Source organism: Micromys minutus (assembly GCF_963924665.1).
Source record: "Micromys minutus genome assembly, chromosome: 10".
Lineage (NCBI taxonomy): Eukaryota > Metazoa > Chordata > Mammalia > Rodentia > Muridae > Micromys > Micromys minutus.
In genome coordinates, this window is record NC_137979.1 from 14,272,909 (window position 1) to 14,296,228 (window position 23,320).

General features: G+C 40.5%; 1 protein-coding gene across 7 annotated transcripts in view; it reads left to right on the plus strand.

Annotated features, from left to right (window-relative positions):
• The window catches only part of SPECC1 (sperm antigen with calponin homology and coiled-coil domains 1), a gene marked incomplete at both ends in the record, with an annotated part of 178,738 nt that overhangs the window by 44,310 nt on the left and 111,108 nt on the right, over positions 1 to 23,320 (plus strand). The window contains one exon of one of the 7 annotated variants that reach the window (XM_080924206.1): positions 1,034 to 1,073. The exons of the other annotated variants lie outside the window; for them this stretch is intronic. Coding sequence (XP_080780332.1) covers positions 1,034 to 1,073 — 40 coding nt within the window. Of the gene's footprint in view, positions 1 to 1,033; positions 1,074 to 23,320 lie in introns of those variants that run through there. 7 annotated transcript variants of the gene reach the window in all.

The window sequence follows — 23,320 nt, forward strand, 5'->3', positions numbered from 1 at the left end:
TGAGTGTAGCCTGGTTTATATAGTTTCAGGACAGCCAGGGCTGCATACAGAGACTGTCTCAAAGCAACAAATATACCAACCAAACAACAAAGCAGTGTTTAGTGAGGCAGGGCTAAGAGCCTGTCTTTCTGTGATTTTATTATCCCTAAGCATTGTCATTGTAAGATTTAGTTAAGTCTGGCTATTTCAACTGTAAGATGAAGGATGCACAGAGTCACTTCCATAGAACCATTTCTCACAACAACAGTTTCTGCTTCTGATTGGCGTGCACAGCATTGTTAGCATTGGATCGTGGGCAGGACTCTGCCAGCTCCGTTTTTCTTCCCCTGTTCCCTGTGAGTTGTTTGTTCCACATTCATTCATTTGCCCCGTTTAAAGATAATTATTAAATGTCTGCCCTGTGTCAACTCTAGCTTTTTTCTCGTCCAGAGAGATCTGATGTCTCATGTGCAAGACTTCATCTTTCCCATGGCACTTGGCTTCAGCGTTCCACAGTGGGGTTTTTCCAGCCTACCTTGTCCAGCTGTAGTTCTCAGCGTGGGCGGGTGGAGGCCTGAAGCCGGTCATCCGACAAAGGGCCTGGAGAGGCTCTCTGGACACTACGGTATGCAGATGAGGGGGCGGCCTCTCTTGACGGACAGCAGGAGCTGAGGTGGGAGGGCCGTAGGATGCAGATGAGAGGGGCGGGCCCTTTACAGTCAGGCATTGAGGAGCCCAGGGGGCGAGCCTCGTCTGACAGACTACCGGAGCTGAGGGGGGCGGGGTGAGTCAGTCAGGCGGGATGTAGATAAAGGGGGCGGGCGTTGAGGATTTCCCAGGGGGCGTGGTGCATGAAGATGAGGGGGCGGGGCTCGCCTGCGGGCGCGAGGAGCGGCTCTCAGGCCGCCGGGAACTGGAAAGCGCTCGGCTCTTTCTTTGACTGGAGTGGACCAGCGGACGCTGCCGCCTCAGCCGCGAGAGCCGGCGCGCGCTGCGGCACGGCAGCCACTCGGTCCGAGGCCGGCCAGCCGGCGGCCATCGGAATCTGCCGAACATGGGCAACCACTCAGCGAAGCTGGAGGAGTCCGAGACAGGTCTGTGGGGTGCGGGTCGCGCCCCCTCACCGCCGCGCCCTTCCCCCACCGCGGCCCGCCGCGCAGGGGCTCGAGGCAAGGTGAACTTCCCAGGCCGTGAGTCTCCGCTCTGGAATGCGCTAATGGGGTTGTGAAATTACCTGTGCTCGCTGGGCTGCCAGGCGGGGCAGGGCGGGCGCTGCAGGCGGCGGGCCGGCCGGGGTCCTCCCTCGGCCACCAATCCCACCTCGACAGCTAGGAGGGCATCTGAGATGAAAAAGTGGGACTTGGCAGTGCCTTTCTGGTTCTTTGTCCATTTTGCAGTGTGTCACTTGCAAAGCACACACTTTCTGGAGTCCCGCTGAAGGTGGCGACCTGTCAGCTGATTTGTAATTCATGCTTAGACCTAGGACTAGATTGTGATTGTTCCTGACCCAGAATAATCAGTACCTGTTCTAGGATGCCAGAAACTTCTCGGTTTATCAACTTTTTATGTGCTTGGAAACGAAGCGAGCTCGGTGGGGAGCGAGCTGGGTTCAGGTTTTCATCTTCGGGTTGCTCTGACTGGACTTCGCACAGGTTTAGATGCTGACCACCACCGGTGTAGTCAAAACAGCACTACTGTCACGTGAATTAAATGATATTTAATTTACCTGCAAAAATGGCATCCTGGCCTATTGGAAAGATCTGTTGGCATGAGACCAGTCAGAACTATTAATCTTTTTTCAAAGTAGTAGTGATTTTTTTTTCAAACCGAGCCTTTTTTATTATCTAAAAATGCTTTTCATTTATTTAGCTTCTGACTCTACCTGTGCATTCAACACCACTCCCATTTTCTACTCCTTAAGAAGATACACTCACTTTGTGCACATGGAACCAACCTCTTTAGGCCTGGATAGCTTGTCTGTTTTAGACTTAGGTCTCACAGCAGGAACCTTTTGGGCCCACAATTTACATGCAGATTTTGGTGCTATTCTGACCTTACCAAGAGTTCGAAATAGCCACATCTTGTTAGAGGCTGTATTGTAGGAAAGCCCAAGTAGATGTATCAAACATTCTGAGTGCCTCTAAGCAGCACCCCTGGAAAAGGAAGAACAATCAGAGCAGTAGTAATTTTAAAGTGTTTAACTTGGAAGGTGGCTATGCTCCCTACTGTACCACCAAGGTGGAAGCTTTTAACTTGAGGACAGCGTTGAGGCTCTGAGGTGAAGTGGTTTTTCCGATGACTTATGCTTTGAGTCTGGAGCAGTGCTGCACGTATATAACCCAAGTCATCTCAACCCCCATCCACACCCTTTCATCTGGACCGCTGCCATTGCCTTCCTGACACTTGTGGTACATTGAACTGTTAGACCAGCCATTACTGAAAACTCTGACAGCCACACTGGAATCTTAGGGGTGAAAAAAGAAAAATCTTAGGGGTGAGTTACTGTGTAGTGTACATGGGGGTCTCACACAGCAGTTATCTGAACGTCTTTGTACAGAATAGCCAGTAAATGTAAAACGAGAATAATCTGTTGTTTATTCTACTGAGAAAAGTTTGCATGAGCTAGCTCATTGATAAGGTAAAGGGTACGTAAAACACTTGTCAATGCCAAAGAGTTGTGAGAAGCTATTCATTTCTTTACTTAAAAGCTTATAAGGAGACTATCAGTTTTGTTTATTATTTGTTTGGTATTCCAATTTCCAAATGCCTTTCCATTTTTAAAGCTTTCTAATGACTAAGAAGATCAAAAGATATGTGTATGCCCGTGGCTTATTTTATCTTGGTATTTGTGTGGCTCCGGTGGACCCTAGGGCTTTCTTTGCATATGCTAAGCACATGCTCGACCACTCTGCTCCATCACCAGCTCTTTGTTGTGGGTTTTCAAAGTGAGTATAATTTCAGAATGGGAATGTATGCTGACTTGCTGCAAGTAAAGACACTTGATTGGCAATCTTGAATAAATATTGAACTTGGGGTTGAAAGGATGGATGAACATGATTTTCACAGTGCCTTCACGAAATGCTGTGAAACTTACCAGTGAGATTCTAGAAAGTAGACTTCTTCTGTGCAGGCTGAATGTGCAGTTGTTGGTGCATTGAACCAGGATCTGAACAAGTACTTATGTAAAGGTGAGAGTAGTGGTAAGGGAATAGGAAGCCAGAAGAGGCAAGAACACGTAAATCTGAATCATGAACTTACTGTGTTAATTGTATCCTTTGGGAGCTGACATCTAGGAACACAGGAGGTTTATTACAGGAAGTAAGAAAGAGGAAGCAGAACTGATGAGGGAAAATCTTCTGATTATGAATGCAGTTTACAGGGAGAGCCTCAGAATCATGTTGATCTGATGAAGTCTTAGCTGTAGATGGGTTCTACAGCAAAGCTGACCATTGAAAGAAACTTTAAGCTTTCTACCCACCAGTCCCCAGTCCTTTTGCTGTGGGTGGTCATTGGCCAAAAGCTGCTGGGAGGCTGGAGATGAACCTTTAAGGTCAAAAGCCAAGTGGAATCCTAGGATCCTGGTGGCATCTGAGTGATGTGTTCTTTCTCAATTAGAGATTTTAGTGGTGTGCCTTTAGGGCTATCTGGAAACAGTACCTCAGATGTTTGGACAAGGATGTTCTGTTTAAAGGGTAAACGAGGTGAGATGGCTCAGTGGATAAAAGTGCTGCATACCAAGTCCTACTAACTTTTGAATTCAGTCCCTAGAACCCACATGGAGGAAGGAGAGAACGAGTTTATGCACTTTGTCTTCTGGCCTCCTTTGCACCACACACGAGTAAACAAATAAATGTAATAAAGAGGAAATGAATGGTATTTCTCCTCTGAGATCCCTTCTGAGGCTTTCGAGGGCTAATGGTATAAGCCCGTTCTTCAGCTGATGCTCTTAAGCCCCTTCGGAGGAGTGTTTAGGCAGAACCCAAGTTCTTAGGCTGCTTTTGTAGCTCCCTGGCCTCTATAGCGACAGCAAGGTTCTCCTATATCTGTGGTTTTCTGAGTTAGTTCACTGTAACTTTTTGTGGTATTGCAGGATGGTAAAGAAAAATGACAGACGTTCCATGTTCGAGGGCAGCTAGAATTAACAGAACATGGTGAAGGCTACATTCCTTACTTGCTACCAGGTTTAGTTAACAGCCGTTCAGTTTCTAGGCAGGTTGCCACAGGGCTACAGCCTAAATAATGTTCAAAGGCACCTGGATAAATCAATGGACAAGCCCAGCCAGCTTGGAGTTGTATTGACCCAGAGGGAGGAGTGCAGTTTTATAATTCTGCCTAGAAAGTGCGCTGAGAGCTTAGGATCCTCCTGCTTCCACTTCCCAAGTGCTGGCATTACTGGCACATGCTACTTCTGGGTTTGTTTGGTTTTGTTTTGCAGTGCTGAGGATCAAGCCTAGGGCTTTGTATAGTAAGTACTACTAACTAAGCTACTCCACCCCCATCTATCTTATTCTGTCTGCCTTTCTCTCTTTCTCTCCCTCCCCACCCCCTCTGTCCCTGCCTTCCTGCCTTCCTGCCTTCCTGCCTTCCTGCCTTCCTGCCTTTCTCCCTTCCTTCCTTCCTTCCTTCCTTCCTTCCTTCCTGCCTTCCTTCCTTTCTTCCTGCCTTTCTCCCTTCCTTCTTCTTTCTTTCCTTCCTTCCTTCCTTCCTTCCTTCCTTCCTTCCTTCCTTCCTTCCGGGTCTCCCTATTTATTTATGTGTTTATTCAGACAGGGTCTCCCTACATAGCCCAGCTGTCCTTGAACTCACTGTGTAGACCAGTTTGACTTTGAACACAACAGTTATTTGCCTGCTCTGCCTCCCTGATGCTGGATTAAGCATATGTACTACTGGCTCCATTTTATTTTTTGATATAAGTCAAAGGCATATGGTTATCTGTACAAGACTACAATTTTTTATTAATTTTTACTGTTTTTGATCAACGTTCATAGTTTATCACTAATCCTTGCTGTGAAAGCAGAGGAACTAAATGCGTTTTCACTGTTATATCTCTCACGCCTCATCTGCAAGTCATATATAAATTTGTAATTACACTACATGACAATTCCAGACCAGCCAAGGCCACATAGTGATTTGCCCCCTAAAAAAATTCTAAATACATTGCTAGTATAAAAATATACATGATGCTATATATACCATATGCCTGCAAAATTTTGGTATATATTTACACTGAAATTTTTAATAAACGATATATTTTTAAAAACCTAAGGGGTAAGGTGTGTAGCTCAGTGGAAGAGCATATGCTTGGTATGTGTAAGACCCTGGATGACCTTGAACTTATAGAGATCCACCCGTTTCTGTCCTTTTCTGCACAAGGGAGGCTCTGACACTCTTCCTTGCCTATCCCAGTCATCTCCCGCATTCAAATCTGTGTACCACTTGGTTATTTTGTACTTCTTTTGCATATACACTGTCCAGATATTTTCCCACCTAATCCCAAAGACCTTTGACTGGACAGATGGCCTTTATATTGTCTATATCTTTAGGTCGGTATTTTTCTTGATAGTGAAGCAAATGCAATTTAAAAAAAAATTTAACCTTAGTTCTTTCTTGGCTTTATCTGATTTATAAGACCATTCTACTGAAATGATACAGGGCACAGAATTCCTCACATGAGAGGGGAGACTGACTGTTCACACTGGTAAGATCTTAGTCCCAATCTAGTACTAACTGGCAAAACACGGGAAGAATTTAACCATGCATATATACAAGCCATTTTTCCAGAATGTTCATAGAATGGTTAAAATGTTGACCTGTTCTGAATACAGAAAGAAAGTATCATTAGAGTTGTTAAGGTCTTTTTTACTGGTCACTCTGACCATATGTAATAAAACTATAAATAACAAAAGCTGAATTTTTAAAAACATTAGAGAATTTGACTCAACAGGAGTTGAAAACTGTTCTTACATATCATTTAAGGAAATAATGGAAATACTGATGAAGTTACAAACAATAGGCATATCCATTCTTTAGAAAGGTTTTATTTTCAAGTAAAGGATGGAGATGAGGGAAGGCCGAGCTAGACGAGAATCAGCTGGAACAGCCCGAAGAGCAGGCTTGAACCTATGTCCCAGTGTGTCCCAGCTAACAGGGACGGCTGAGCAGGGAGGGCTGCCCGACACAGGAATTGTAAGCCAGGCTGGACAACAGAAGTAAGGACTGTCTTTTTGCTTTTCTCTGTCCTTAGCATGTAGCACATGGATGACACTTAGTGTTTGTTGAATACATGTGAAAGAACAGAAGAGAAAACAACTGAGTGGGACAATGCAGAAGTGAGTCTTTGTTAAAACAACAAAATACTACAGCGTTAGGTTCATTCAGAAAAAGACCCCAAATTGTCTGTATAAGAACACATAGGAGTGGAGGTCAGTCAGTGACATGCTTACTGAGCAAGCACGAGAACCTGCTCTCCAGCACCCAAACACAAAAGCTGGCTACAAAGCTTGTGCCTGTAGTTCCAACACCAGGGAATCATATCTATACAGGAAGGTCTCTGGGGCTTACTGGCCAGTCAGTCTAGCCAAATCCACAAGCTCTACGAGACCCTGTCTCAAAGAGCAGTGTCCCAAAGTGGAGATCTTATTTTTCTTCAAAACACAAGGTCATTTTGACCTTTGGCCTAAACACACACATGCGCAATACACACACATAATTCATGTTATAAGGGATGTTGGAGGGTTTGGTTAAGGTAGAATAAAAACTTAAAGTAGATATTGATAAAATAAAAAGTAGCAGAATCAATTTATAAAGACAAGAAACAGACCTGGGAGTACAGCTCAGTGGTAAAGTCAGAGCATATGTGAGGTGCTGGGTTTGATCTTTGTGAGAGAAGGGGGAGGTGAAAGAGATGGGAGAAAAGAAATTAAATATTAGGACAGACAAGGAATCTTGAGGATGTCAAGATTTAAAATACCCTGAGCCCAGATGGTTTTATAGGTAAGTCTTTTCACTTATGAGGAAGATGTAATTTTCTATGCTATTTAGATAGTGTGGTGCATTTTCAGAAGGGGGCAAGTAATGATTTGATATTTATGGAAATTATTTCTTATTTGGCGATGAACAGACAAATTTTAATGGTCATCAAATCTATGTTTGTTGTTCAGGACCAGATCAGGAAAGGAAAAAAGAAATGAGTTAATCTGTTTTTCTTGTTATGGACTCTATTTCCCTGGAGCCATAAACTAAAATAAATTCTTTCTTCCTTAAATTGCGTTTGGTCATGGTATTTTATCACCACTACAGAAAAGTAATTAATATGTATTCTAACTCAAAGAAGAGTTTGGATTTTGCCTTTTAGACACATAGTCTGGATATTTATATTTTTGGTTGTAAGCCTAGCCCTGTCTGGATATTTGTAATCCTTTGAATTGCTTTACTCTTTCTTTTGCGATTTATTATTTTATGAATAGGAATATTTTGCATACATGTATAAATTTGTATACCACATGTGTATCTGGTGCTCTTAGAAGTCAGAAGAGGGCATTGGATCCCCTGGAACTGGAGTTACTGATGTTTGTGAGCCACCATTTGGGTTCTGGACATTAAACCAGGATCCTCTGTAAGAGCAATGAGTGCTCTTAACCACTTCAGCCCCAGATTATGTTACCTTAAAGATTTTTCCCTACAGCTCTAGTTAAGTCAGAGTGGTTTTCACAGCACTACTTGTGAAAACGTGTGCAGGACTCTGGATCCTCTCGAAGGCTACTATGACAGTGCTTCTCCCAGAATACTCTCTAGCTAGTTCAGCCTCTTGTTGGTCTACTACCTCCCTACGTTCCCAGTTGTTTCTCTGCACAGTCCTTTGGGTAGATCTATAATGAACTCATGGCAACTCTCCCCCATATTTCTAGGAGAAATCTGATTTTTCAGGAAATGATAGGTTTAAGATAGTTTAATATGATTGGGCAAATGTTTAAAATTAGGTTTTTAAGCTGTTTTAATATTACGGATTTCAGAAAAGCATGTACATGGTAGGTTTCGCTTATTTTGGCACAAGTAATCTGCCCGTTGCCTCTCTCCTCCTTGTCAGAATGCCTGTTTCCCTGGGTTCTGGTCACAGATGCTCTGTTGTCAGTAGCTTCCTCTGCTCATTTTCTTATTTAATCCTCTTACTTTAGAACAATGAGAGAGGGTGTGTATTTTGAGGCAGGGTCTCATTCTTGTATCCCTGGTAGCCTGTTCTTACTGTATAGACCAAGATGGCCTTGGACTTTGGGCAAACCTACTGCCTCAGCCTCCAGAGTGCTGGGATCATGGGCTGTTACTCCAATGCCCAGTACTAGTCCTTTTCCCTTGATCCTCTCCTCATTTCTATCTAGGTGTCCCAAATGTAGCCTCATTGTGGATGAATGCTAACAGTTAGGGCTTATGATAAACCTGGAAAAGTATGAAGTCACAAATTTGACCTGAAACTATGGTCAGTAAAGAACTAGTGCCAGTGACCTTTAAAACCCTTGAAATCCTCTTATGTTGGCACATAAAACATCATCTGTTTTCTCTAATGGGTCCTGTGTTTCTCCCTAACATTAATAGCCAAATTGAAAAAAAAAATCTTGGAGGTTAAATCTATCAGCAGTTTAACCTTCTCATCTTAAAATAGATAAAACAAAGAGACTATTCACAGTGGTCATAAAAGTATTAGGAAATTATCTGTTGATGATTGTATTTTGGTCTTTCCCTTTCCTTCAATCTAAAAACATAGTGTGACAAATTTTTATGGGATTATATGCTTACAAAATGGACTTCAGACTAATAAAAGAAATGTCTCTTTGTAGGTAAGCAAAAGTATTTGTGGGAAAGACACATGTCTTTGTGTGTTTATAGATATGTTGCTTTTGTGATTGTGTGTGTGAGTGTGTGAGCATATATATGTGCCTGCCATTCACCACTTCTTGGCTTGTTAATTTTGGGACATTCCAGTTCTTATGCTTTGGTTGGAATTACTTTGTGTATGTGTGCCTGCATGTGTGTATGTGCACAGGTGGCCTGCAGAGGTCAGAAGAGGGCGTCAGATTCTTTGGAACTGGAGTTGCAGAAGTTGTAAACTTTCTGATGTGGGTGCTTAGAATATTTATTAAGTTAAAATATCTTTATCATTGTGGTATCCAGAACTTCGTGCTAGCCATTTTGTTTGTAAAACAGTCCTTGAAGTATTGGAGGATCTCTTTCTCATTTACTATTTCTTTTCATTCCTTTAGATAATTTGTTTTGTTTGTTTTTGAGGAAGGTTTCTCTGTGTCCTGGAACTCTATTTCTAGACCAGGCTGACCTTGAACTCACAGAGATCTGTCTCCCTCTGCCCCTTGAGTGCTAGAATTAAAGCCATGCACCACTATGCCCAGCCAGGGTCATCATTGTTAATGTTAACTCTGTCACTGATCTTGACTTTGATGCTCAAAGGCCTCCTGAAGCCTGAAGTCAGCCCATATTGCTTGTCTGGGCCTTCCTCACCTCTCACCTTCTGCTTCTGATCTTTTCCTGGTGCCTGGAAACTGTGACCAAACCTGCCAGACTATGTATATACCAGCTGTTGCTTCTCCTGTTTATAAAAAATATAGGGGTTGGGTACACCTCAGTAGATGAGTGCTTATCGAGCATAACATTCCTTTCCAGGGGGAAACATAAGCAAAGCCTATTTCTTCTCCTAAAGCTAAGGTCCCAATGACAAACTGAAGCATAATTCTGCCAAAGTTCACTGAGAGAAACTATCAGAACAAAGGTGAGGGGATACTTGTAGGGACGTGGGTATTCCTTCCCACAACAGGCCACACTTGGAAAAGCTCTTTTCCCTATCAGCCACATAGATGGGACCCTCCCTCTCCTAAGCCAACCCTCAAAGGCATATGCAATTAAGGCTGAGCTGTGTGCAACAGATAGTAGGGAACTGCTGGATATGCAGGCAAGGGTCTCATGACCCTTTCTGCCCCTCAATGAGGAGAAGTAAATGCATGAAGCCCAGCTGAGATAATCCATTTACAAGGGGTGCAGTTGAACTTCAAAAGATGGAAGTTACTTAACTTAGAGACACTAACAGAAAGCACTGTGAGGCCCTGCTTCTGAGCCCTCGTACCACAATAAAAACACATGTATAGACAAAAAGGTATAATGTTTGGGGCACAGACTTTTTAGCTTTCCTAAAAATCTTTTTTTCCCCCTGGTTTGGACTAGTTTATGTAACTGTGTTGTCTTTCTTTGACAGTTATTGTATATGTGCCTGGTCAGGTGTTATTTTTGTCTTAGCACCAAGGGAAGATATTTGGGCTGCCCATCTGTCAGGCCATATTGTATTTCTCATCTTTGGGATCTTGAATGTTTCCTCAACAACTTTTTATAGCTGACCCCTCCACATGTTGACCATTATTCCCATTTTTCTCCAGGAGGCACACTAAAAACATTTATTATTAAGAGGCAATTAGGCAGCCAGGTATAGTGGGAGACACCTTAGGAGGTTGAGGCAGGTGGATCTATGTGAATTTGAGGCAAGCCCAGTTTACATAGTGAGTTCTAAAACATAATGAGACCCTGTCTGGGGGTGGGGAGGCAACCAGGTGCTGGTACATGATTGGAGAGGCAGTGTGCAGGTAAGGAGGAGAGAGCCCAGAGAGTGCTTAGGCTAGGATCCACAGGAAGACTTAATTAATGAATGATGGCTTTCATGGTCTCTGGAGGATTTTAGTTTGCTCACCACCCCTCAAGGCTGTAAGAGCCAGAGTTTCCTGTTTGAAAAGTGGAATGTGGGTTAGCATGAAGAGATGAATACTGGAAGAGACTTCTGGTGAGGCAGGATAAGAAATAGATTCAACTGAATAAACAAATTCTGTTTTTTCTAGGCGATAGGTTGGATGAATGGACAAAAACCCTGGACTCAGACACTCAGCTCATTTCTTCTTCCTTCAGCTTCATGAGTTTTCATGTTGATAAAACAAAGATCTGAGCTACACTTATACTTTACAGATCCTAAAGATCCTTCTGATTTTTAGAGGTGTGTGATTGTGCTGTGTGCTTTGGGGAATCCGGATTATAAGCACTTTGAACTTCTACATAGTACCGTTGCATCCCCATCACAGTCCTCTGACAGTTGCAGGCCCGAAAGGGAAATTTCCAAATAAGGCTCTATGAGTCTGGGGAACAAAAGGGAAACAATAACTAAAAAGCAAGTCTAGCCTTTGCCCTGGAATGAAAAGAATGCAGTCTGTTGGTTGACCTAAAGGTTTCTGTTTTATTTCATATTTAGGTGCAGTGGTCAGTTCTGAGCATGTTTTCCAAAGAAGTTTCTTTTAAGACGTTAAAGTATTTGCACAATGTTACGATGATTGTGTTATCTTTGCAAAGCTCTGTTCAGCTTTACTTGTAAAGCTAATTGTGTATATGTGAGATGCTGGGAAACTAAATTCAGAGAAATTAATCTAGGTTTACAAATGGCCATGGAGGACATTCAGTTTATGCTTCTATCTAATAGAAGCACAAACATTGCAAGGTCATTGCATGGCATTCTGGACATCTAAACATAAAAGAATGGCAAAGTAATGATAGCCACGTGATTCGCTGATAATACGCACACTGCCATTTTAAGTGGCGGTTCTCAGGATTATACCCAAGAATGGGGAAATCGTCTACAAATAAATGAACATGGTGGTATGCATGGCAAGTGTTTTCCCTGCTGAGCAACCCTGAAGGCTCACAGTTGAATTTTTGACTTCTGGTTTAAAGCCTAAAATAAGAGTTGAACACTGTATAGCAGATGTACTATCCTAGATTTCATCTCTGGCACCACAAGTAAAATAAATAAGATTAATACAGGAGTTGAATATTAATTAAAGATGGGCTTTATTTTCTTCATGATTCATTAATTTTATTTTATATGTGTAAGTATTTTGCAAATGTGTCTGAACCATGTGTGTGCCTGGTGTCCACAGAAGTCAGATGAGAACATTGGAACTTCTGATTGGAGTAGTGGATAGTTGTGAGCCACACCATGTGTGTGGCTGGGAACTGAACCCAGGTCCTTTGCAAGAGCAAAAAGTACTTCTACCTTCTGAGTGTTCTCACCAGCCCCCAAATATGAGATTTAAAGAAATAAAAAAAATTATTGAATATATCACGAATATATGAAGAGGTTATAATTGATAGTTCTAGTTGCTGCCTGGTTGAAATAGGTCTTGAGATTCAGATTGTGACTGGAAACAGTATATATGTGTGTTGGTGAAGGAAGCAGGTAAGGCTAGATGGGGTACTTAGCCACCTTGTCCGAAAAGAACTCAAGCCAGGACAGCCCTTCACAGCATCCCACATGGAGTCCAGATGTTCAGATGTCTTCTCCTTCCATCCAATTGTGTAACTTTGGAAAGTATGGGGAGAATTTGCCTTTTCTAGCAATCATCCTCATTATTTCCTTTGTGAATTCTGATAACTTAAAAACAAATTATTTTGTTTTTCCAGTATCCCCTTTTTTGTTTGCTCTCAGGAAGTTGGTTCCATGGCTGATCACAGGTCTTACCCACATGTAGCCTGGTTGACTTGGGAAGTCAGGTCTGGGTCTCATTCTCTTCCACTGCTTGCTGTAGACCTCACTGGGGCTTGTTTCCTTGAACCTCATCTAGCCATCTCTTTTGTGCAGATGGCAGGGTGGGGAGTGTTGGGGGGCAGGAATCGCCCCACAAACTACAGGAACACCAATCTCAGTAAAACAGGAATAGTTTATTGCTCACATGCCCCAGGACTGGTCAACCAGACTGGACTGGCCATTGTCCAGATTCTGGAACTGAACTATAACATTGAGTTAAGATTTTACAGGTTTTTAAGCCCCAAATCCACAAATATCTGTGCTAAGTTATACCTATCAGGAATTAGGGTTGGGGGTTTTCCTTAGGAACATGTCTTTGTTGTACACTTAACCACCTCTCATTGTTGGGGTATTCAGCTGTGGCAGGGGACTTGCCTTGTCTACTATTGTGTCCTGACTTGTCTACCAGGATAGGACTTATCTAACATTCATGTCTTAACTTGCCAATCAGAATGTCAGTTACCCACCTACATGTCTTACCTGCCAAGTAGGATGTCAATTCCTAGAGAGGTCTTGGAAACTTAAACTTTACTAAACCACTACTCAAAATGGAAGTCTTATTCCAGACAGTTTCTTATATTGGTGCAGGTGTCTCTCTTATGTTGGGGTTCATCCCAGGAACAGTTTATAAAGGCAAATGCCATAAAACTTTATACATAGGTGTAGTAAGTGCTGTTGGGTGATTGGTTTGGGTTCACGCTTATTTTGGGTAACTATACAAAACAGTTCTACTGACTTGTATCTAATTGGTTTTCAAGTGCACAGAACATAACAAAATATGTAATCAATCTTGGCATTAGAAAGTTTCCTAGTGGGCTAGAGAAATGCCTCAGAAATCTTGAGTTCAGTTCCCAGCAACTACATGGTGGCTCACAACCATCTGTAATGGGATCCAGTGCCCTCTTCTGATGTGTCTGAAGACAGCGACAGTGTAGTCATATACATAAAATAAATAAATCTTTGGGGCGGGGGAGAGAAGGTTTCCTTAAAATGACAGGCTAGCCAGGTAGGTGTTATCTAGGCCTTAACATTCCATCCAGTCCTTAACATTTTACTGAGGGCCTAACAGGGAGGCCACGACATAGCTTGCTTTACGGAGGGCTAAATACCTTGAGCTTCTCCTGAATTCATCTTCCTGGTGAGTTGTGAAGGGAGTGCTTCTGTCTCTTTTATAACTCATTCACTGTGGTCTTACCACATTTAGTCTGAGGCCCCTAAATAGGACCTAGTCATTCCTCAGTTCCTGGTTCTAATAACCTTCAAAATGCCTTACCTCTTATACTCAGAGACCACTTGCTCTAAGCCAGCACAATGCCATGGATGATATGTCTGTGTGATGATCTCTTTTGATTACTTTTGTCTGGCACTAATTTGTGACCCTTTTAAAGTTTAGCACTTTCTTCATCTTGAGCTTTTTTCCCCTCCTATTGCCTTTTCCTCCTACATGTGATTCTAGCTTTTCCTGTACTTAGAAGAATCTGGTCTTTTCAGTCCTTATATCTTAAATTAAAAATAGTTTTATTTCTCAGAATTATTTTAGGGAGGCTCTGAGTTGAGTGTATCCTGTTGGTTAATTGGATTTTTCCATAGTGTTCAGTATTGCAGGTGATTGATATTTTGCAACCTTTGTTAATCAGGTTTCCATTACTATCACAATAAGCTTATAAAGAGGAAAGATTGGTTTTACTTCTTTTGGGCCTGTGTTGAGCCTGCATATTATTATGGGAAAATATGGCAGAGCAAAGACACTCATCATAGCTGGATGTGAAGGAGGAGAAAAGATGAAGAAACAGGTATCTCACAGAGAACTTTAAGGCCAAGTCCTCAGTGACCTAAAGGCCTGCTACTAGCTTTTGTCACTTAAAAGTTCCATACTTGTCTAGTAGACTTAGTTCCATAAGGAACGAAGTCTTTAACACATGAGACTTTAGGGGACCAGTGCATCCAATTATAGCAGGTGTGAACCAGCCCTTCTGAAAGACTGTCCCAGAAAGCTGAGTATTTTGGAGCCATAATGGTTTTGAATCTTGAGATTAAGTGCTGTAACATGCTTTTTGTTGCCTTCCTCCCCACAGTAGCAGTCCTGATCTGGAGATTCAGTGAAGAGAGTGAAGAGAGTTTTACAGCTTCAGGGACTTCCTTCTGCCCTTTCAGACTCAGGCCAAGGATCTGGGGCAGAGGTATGAGTTGTCTATACAGAGGGAGAGACAAATACATGATAAGCTTAAGGCTGTGAGCTTTTCTTCTGTATTACACCATGGAATTTGAATTCAGACATGATTTCCACTGATCATCAAGAGCATTAATTAATTTGATAAAAACCAGTCTTTAAAAAACTACAGTCATGGGGCTTAAGAGATGGCTCAGTGCACTGGCTGGTGTTGCTGGAGGAGCTGGGTTGGGTTCCCAGCACCTAGATTGCAGCTTCCAGTTGTCTGTAACTCCGGCTCCAGGTAATCTGATACACATGGTACACTTATATACACGCAGGCAAAATAAATCTTAGAAAAGATTACATTCAGCCTCTTTAACTTATATTGATGAGCAAATTCCTGCAAATCCTCCAATATGTAAGAACTTATTTCTTACTAGTTAAGAGAATATTTATGGGTTATTCTTGGATTATTATCCTGATTTCCTTATTTACCGAATAGATATTTGAAGAAATTAACAGTAAATGTGAAGTTGCAAATACGTTCTGCTTTCCATTGATCTCCCTCATCTCAACCATTTTCCTCGATGCGGACACTCCGTCTCTCATCAGATATTAATCGTACTTTTGCTTTCGTGTTTCTTCCTTTGCTGTGGTAAGGTGCTATTGATAAGATAAAGGAACGTATTCGTTTCTTACTGACACTGACAAACTACCATAGTTAGTGGCTGTCAACACACGTTTATCACTTCCATGTATGTTGTAGCTGATCTATGTGGGTTTTTTCTTCCACCTGTCTCCGCCCTTTCAACTCCTTAACACTAGGTAGGAGAGAAAGGGATCCCGGAATCTAATTTCTTTTTGTTTCTTCTTCAACCGTGACTACTATCAAACAAAAAACAAACCTCTCAAATGATCAAGCATGCTCGTCCGGGCCCTAACTTTTAAATACCCTCTGAAAACTTCCCAGAATTCCAAATGTTACATAATTACAGGAACTATCTGCAGCTGACAAACCCACACCTCTGCTAGAGCATGAAGCAAATCATTGTCAGCTGCTGGGGACAGTCTGAAGCAGCCCCAAATACTTTACCTGGGGTTCATAAAGAAACCTGAATTCTCACTACAGTACATGGCTCCAGCCTCTGGTCTAGTCACATCTCTTTGCTGTCTTTGTCACTTGTTATAAAAGACCCATGTAGTGACACTGAACCCACCAGACAATCCAGTATGGACTCCATCTTAACCACATCCTATACATATTTGCTTCTTATGTTGGAGAGAGAGAGTTATAGAGATCCTTAGAGAACCACCGCTCAGTGAACCACAGGGAGGAGCATTGTAAGCCTAACCGTATGAGCTTGAATTCCTATAGGCCTCAGAGGCAGATTGTGGTCCATTTAGGGAGAAAAGGGATTTTGAGTGGTATGATAATTCTTGTGAGAAAAAGAAGTTGTCAGGAGGGTTGGAGAGCTACAGTGTAAGGCCACATAGTCAGGAACAGTGCTGCAGTGCTGTGCATTCATGCAGAATTGACCCAAGCAGTACTCATTGCTGCAGGCTCCCAGATGGTGGAGTGTGCACTGACATCCCCAGGGGCTGGGTCCTCTGTGTACCAGGATTTTGAAAAGGATTCTTGAGAAGGATGGGCTTAGCAGGAAATAGCCTGGCTAAACTTAGCCTGACTCAGTATTGGTTGAGGGTAAGAATACTCCAGGCCTTGGGATGTAAAATTTCCCTTAAATTTCTCATTATTGTTGTTGATTCATTTTGTTGATATGATTGGGGCATAACTTTTCTGAAGGTTTAGCTGTGACTGTTAGGAACGGCACATTCTTAATATAGCATAGGTTAAACTGCTTCTACCTGAAAATCAAAAATCCAGGACTGAGCTCCTCTTAGGGCATTTTAGGTTTTAGGTTTTCAGATGAGGGATGCTCAACCCACGAAGTCTTTGCAAATATTTCAAAATCCAAAAAGTCATAAAGTTGAAGCACTTCTGGTGTTTAAGATAAGGACACTCAGCCTGCGTTTCCCATATGCCAGGGGATGACTATGGTAATGAGCAGGTCAGAAAGAAACAAGCCAAACAGCAAGATGAAGGGAGGAAAAAGTGGAACTGAGTTAATAAGCAGAAGTAAAATAAAGTAAAAAAAAAAAGCCAAAATAATTAGTACTATTATAAATATTCTTAAGCTAATATCTACACAGAAAATCAGAATTAGCAGTACCAGAAGCTGAATGCAAAAACAGAAATTTTAAACAGGTCAAATAGAGCCCTTAAATATACCATATATTGATTTTTTAAAACCCCAATTTTTGTTAATCTTATGCACTAGAAAATAGAACAAAAATTAAAAAACAGAAAAAAAGAATTTGTTTAAAAACATACTATATGAGGAGATGTGTATTACACAGATTTTCTGATTTGACAGTCAGGTACACTGTGAATTTGAATGTACACAGGAGCTGGTAGGTAACATGAATATGCTGAAGAGAGAGAGCAGGGATGAGGGAAAAAGCATGCTTCACCTGCGGGTAGGCAGATTTCTACATTTTGAAGTAAACCTTTTTTAAGACAAAAACCTTCCTGTGACTTATAGACTACCAGCTTCACTGTGTGTAGCAAGTGTATTCAAAACACAAAAGTATGGACAGGATCAGTAATCTACTCAATATCTTTATGGAGCAAGGAGTGTACTTTTTGTCCTAGGTCTAAGGGGTGTTAATAGAATTGGATCATGTACTTTGTCACAGGAAACAAAATAAACACAACAATTATGATTGCAAATACCTCTCATCTTAATGCAGTAAAATAAGTAACAAAATGATTATGCAGAAAGTACCTTGGAATATTTTTTTTTTTTTTTTTTTTGAGACAGTGTCTCACTATGTGGCTTCGGCTGTCCTGGAACTCACTATGTAGACCAGGCTGACCTTGAGCCCAGATTTTCCTGCCTCTAGAGTACTGGGCCCAACAGCATACACCAGCATACTCAGTCTAGAATTAAGAGACATTCTTAAATAATCTCTGGCCAAAGGAAGTCAAGATAGGAGTTAATGTTTCTCTTGCAATAAATTTGTTTTGTAACAAAATCTTCAGAAAGAAACTAAAGCTGTGGTAAAATGCTTAATTATAGATGCATTTATTACTATAAGAAAGACACTATTTATGAGTGAACTATTCAGTTATAAAAGAAGAAATGAAGCCAATAATAGTAAAAACTTAAAGAATAAATAAAAACAAGAGGATAGGGAAGTAAAACCAAACATTTTAGGTTAAAAAGTCAGAAATTGAAAATGATCCCAATTAAATAAAATATTGCTTGGGTGATGGTGATACATGTCTTTGATCTTAGCAATTTTCTTTTAAAATATAAATTCATAAAATTATTTCTAAGAAAATATAAAGCTTGCAGTATAGTCACATATATTGATTTACTTTTACATTTATTTATTTTGTGTGTGTGCCTATGCACATATGTGCACATGTAGAAGTCCCAAAACAACTTGCAGGACTTGACTCTTTGTTTCCTCTATGTGGGTTCCAGGAATTAAACTTGAGTTGTCAGATTTGGTTGCAAGAGCCCTCACTTATGGAGTAATTTTACTGGTCCTTATCACTTTATTTTGACATTAGTGAACTACAATTTAAAAATTGCTTAAATCATGAAAAAGGAAACCCATTCTGAGAGTAAGAGTTTGTAAGCTATGACAAAATATATAAAAATATAAATAGCGTTTTTTTTTTCCTGTTCTGATTGAGTATACCTTTTCTAAAATGCAGAGAAGAGTTTCTGATTTCAAATTTCGAAATCCATAAGTGAACTTTATCTGATGATCTGACTGTAATGGTGCATATCTGTGATCCCAGCATTCTAAGGTTGTGGCAGGAGGATTGGGAGTTCAAGGCCAGCCAGGCTGCTTTGGTCCTGGATGGAACAAACACATAAACTTCCACCAGGTGAGGATTCCTTAATCTATAACCCACTTTGACTTTTGGAGCATTTCAGGGTTTTGGGTTAGGGATTTGTTTCAGGTACTACTGGCAACTAACAAGCACTGGAAAATGAAAGGAAAAAAAATCCATTTTACAGATCTAAAGCGAACTAGGTATATATTTAAGTAGATATGCAATATAAGGTTAAAAGTATCAGAACTGCTGTGGTCCTAGAAGAGCTGAAACAATACAAAAGGTACACAGTGTCCTACTATCTTTCCATATGGCCTAATGTTAGACTAGTTTCTCCTCAGACTTTTTCATTAGAAAAACAAGTTCTTAATAGTCAAACCTCAACAAAAAATATCTTTTCATTTGGACCTCTTCTTATGAATAAGCAATATTTAGGGAAGGTGGAGTGGTGGGAATAGTAACAGTATATCTGAATTTTAGAGTTTTTGTAGAGACTGACAAACTTGATTCAGAAAGAAAAAAATTAAAGTAGTTATTCCCTGGGATCTCACAGTTACAATGTTAGTATGTGAATTGAGGCTTTGAACTATCCTATAGCAATGTAGTCAGTGCTTATATTGTAAAGAGCACAAATATATACCCACAGGAGGTTTTTTAAAATCAAAACTGACCTAATCATAGATTTGTACTTGTGATTTAATATAAGATTTTGAATGATAACATTATGGATTGAAACAGTTGATAGTTCTCTGAAATATGGAATAAGGAGCTTAAATGGTCCTAGTCCCATTGAAAAACAAGGATATAGAAAATGCAAATGGATATGGGTAAAATGATTAGCAGTTCTGAAATGTTATATAATGTAACTTACATAACAAATAGGCAAATGTATAAAATATGTAATATATGATGTATATTATACAATTATATAAGGTAAAGTAGGATTTGGCCATTTGTATCAATAAAAACTTAAGTAGATCAAAAAGCATTTATTTTGATTTTGTTTGGGTTCTTACTGAGAAATGAACATCACCCTGTATTCAGGGACACAGTATTAGGATTAAATTTGACTGTAGTGGCAACTGATCTCCCTCAAATGAATGGCTTAAATAAGATGTATGCTTTTCTTGAAGATTTTCGTCTGTGATTCATGGCAGGTGTGATACCCAATGATGGTGAGTCATGGGTCCTGGTTACTTCAAGTTCCACCTTTGTGTGAGAGTGTGAGGTACAAAGTGGGATATTTTGGCCAAGTAGGATGAAGTAGTAGGGCAAGGAAAGAAAGTGAACAAAAGGAATGTGTTTATACTGTCTGTTAAGGTACAGCTTCTGGAAAGTTCTATCCAGTTAGCTAGAACCAACTCCTGGCCATATCCAGATATAAGTGAGGCTGAAATGTGTCACCAGAGCCATGTGCCCAACAAAAAGTTATACTACTGAGGAGGAAGGAGAGAATCATGTGTTCGGCAGTAGAGTATCTGGAGGTAAAAATAACTAACTATACATTTCAGAAAATTAAAGCATATTGAAATTGCTTACCAGGAAGAAATGATAAATGAGTAATTCCATTACTCAGAAGGCTGAGCCAGGACTATGAGTTCCAGGCTAGTCTGGACTGTATATAGCAAGACAGCGTGTCAACAATACACAGGTAAAAAAGGAAGCTGTACAGAAAAGTTTGAGTCGCTATAACAGACAACAAAGAACTATCATCTGCAATGAGAGAAGAAGCAGATGGAGAGAAGCACTTAGTGAGTAAAGGATCTTGGCTAAATCCCTAGATCCATTGGGTCTCTGAGTGTGGCCTCTGGGAGGTGAAAACAGGAGCATTTTGGAGCTTACTAGGTAGCCAGTTGAACTAGTCTCCAAGTATATACCAAAGAAAATAAATAAATAAAAATAGTGAAGACTAATAGGTTTCCAGTGTCCACATGACCACTGCAGGTACACACACTGCATACATTACACACACACACATACAAAGGAAAAGATAAAAGCAGCAAGTGAGATATAAATGTTAACGATTTAAATATTACATAGTATATATCTGTCTTAAAACATTACATTTCCCAACAGTGTGAAATTTTTATATTTTTAATGTATTAATGAAAAATAAATTTAAATTGTAAAAAGAAAAGATAATAATGGTACAAGTAGCTTCTACTTGGATAAATGTAACACTCTGTGGATAATATAAAATTTCTTTAATATAGAAACCTATAAACAAAATCTGTAGCCAAAAAAAGATGCTGAAGATCTGTAAGCATTAGTGATAAACAATTTAAATGCAGAAGAAATGAAGGGGAAAAGAGATTCAACACAGTACATGGAAATGCAAGACAAATGAAAGTGTCCCCCCCCCCCCCCAATGATCTGACAGTAGCTGTTCTGATTGAAAATGGACAGGGTGTGATGGCCCCTCCTACCTTTAATCCTAGCACTCAAGAGGCAGAGGTGGGTGGATCTTCATAGGTTCAAGGCCATCCTGGTCTACATAGCAGGTCCAGGCCAGCCAGGGCAATGTAGTAAAACTTTTTTTTTTTTTAAACAAAGACAAAAACTAAGAAAGAACCATAGTTTGTTCACCAACTATGTTTAAAACTCTATGTCATCAATGTGTGTGCTGTATCCCCAAATGTGTCAAATTTATATCAACTTGAGAGTCCAGGAAGAATGTGATTTTTTTAGAGCATCAGTTCTCAACCTGTAGGTTGCAAACATTTCACAGGGCTCACCTAAGACCACCAGACAGCACAGATATTTATATTACAGTTCTTAATAGTAGAAAAATTAAAGTTATGAAGTAGCAACAGAAATAATTTTATGGTTGGGGTCACCATAAAAATGAGGATGTGTATTAAAGGGTTATAGCATTAGGAAGGTTGAGAACCAATGTTCTAGAGTTCAATATTTTCCCTGGTTGAGGCAATATTGTCTCCAGGGAGGGGGGTTTGTTTCACTTTAAAAGAGCTATTATTTGTATATGTAAAGAGGTGAGTTTAGTGGTTAAGAGTGAATTTAGGAGCTGGGCATGTTATCACTGGTTATTAATCCCCACATTTGAGAGTATGCAGTAGAAGACCAAATTTGGGGAGAGCCTGGGCTACCTGAGACCCTATCTTTTAAAAAAAAATTGAAAAATATATGAACTTTGAAGCCTGTATTTTCTGGGTTTGAATCCAATTCAAAGTGTGTAACTTTGGACATGTTATCTGACCTAAGTGTGCACCAATTTCCTCCTTGGTAAAATATGTAAAAACAGTAGTATTACATAGAGCTTTGTTATTGGTTGCATGATTGGTTGAAGGCACTTGCTCTCAAATTCCTGGGTTCAAATGAACTTCCTGCCTCAGCCTTCCAAATACCTTGGTCTACTGGGCATATGCCACCAAGCCTGGCTGCAAAGAGTTTTGAATGAGAGACTGTTTGTAAATGTATTTTTTCCAGTATAGATTTTACATGAGAAAGTTATATTTGTGTTTTTCTTAAATTTTGGAATAATAGTGAGGTTGAAGAGAAGGTCATTAATTTTATTCTTTCAGTGGTCAAGTACTAACGATTGTCTTAGTCTGAGAGCTTTATTTTGAGGAGTATAGTGAAACACATAATGTGTCTTCATCATATCTTTGCCTCTGTGGCACTGGAGTAAAGAGGTCCCAGCTAGCTGTAAAATGCAGAACATTACTGATCCTTTATCAGGAGGGAACTTACAGCATCTTTGGAACTGCTCAGCTGCCGATAGAACTTACGTCTGCTTCCCTGTCTGGATGTTTAGTGATTCAGACATCATTCTAGGAAATAGAGGCAAAATAGATGTCCACTAAACTATGACAGATTATTTCCAGATCCAACCATAATTCTGTCTTCTACCCCATATGCTTTCTGTAGTGTGACTTAATCACTTCTACCATGGAAGGCATGCATCTGGAATCTGGGCAGGTCTACGACTATCAGAGTTAGGCAGATAGGGCAGAAGTGATAAGTTTGGCCGCTGAGAGTGGTTGTAAAAGGCTCTGCAGCTGCCTGTTTGCCGGAGCCCTGAGCCTTTCTGTAAGGAACAAGTTCCTGGAAGACAGCCGTATTGAGAGGTCACTATGACAGCTTAGCTGAGCTCTATCTGATACCATCCATGTTTGTGAGGCAGGCAGGTTGTCCAGCCCAGCCACAGCTCCAGATGATCACAAGCCAGTCTTCAGACTGAAGTCATATGAGCATCTAAGTGAGAACTGGCTAACCGAGCTCTCCCCAAATTAAAATTATGAGAACATAAGGTAGTTCTGTAAATCTGTGCATTTATGGACATTTGTAACAGTGGTATTAGATGAGACATGTAGGTTTTTCAATGCAACCACGGTGAGACAGTTCCACTGATGTTGGAAGAACCTTCATAGACAACCTTCCCCAGCTGTTCATTGCAGCCAAAAACGCTGGCCTAATGACAGTTCTAGTGTGATTAGTATCTTGCCCTCTCCTTATTAACAATGTCTTTTAATTCTTTTGTTATATGCTTATATAATTCTTATAAATAGCTTATATAATTCTCCTTTTCAGGTGTTGCTTAGTAGTATCTGTTGGAGTCTAAAGTACTGCATTTTTTTTCCCCCGATTGGCTTCACCCCCTTATACCTGATTTTGCTTTTCATGCTTTTAGTCAACT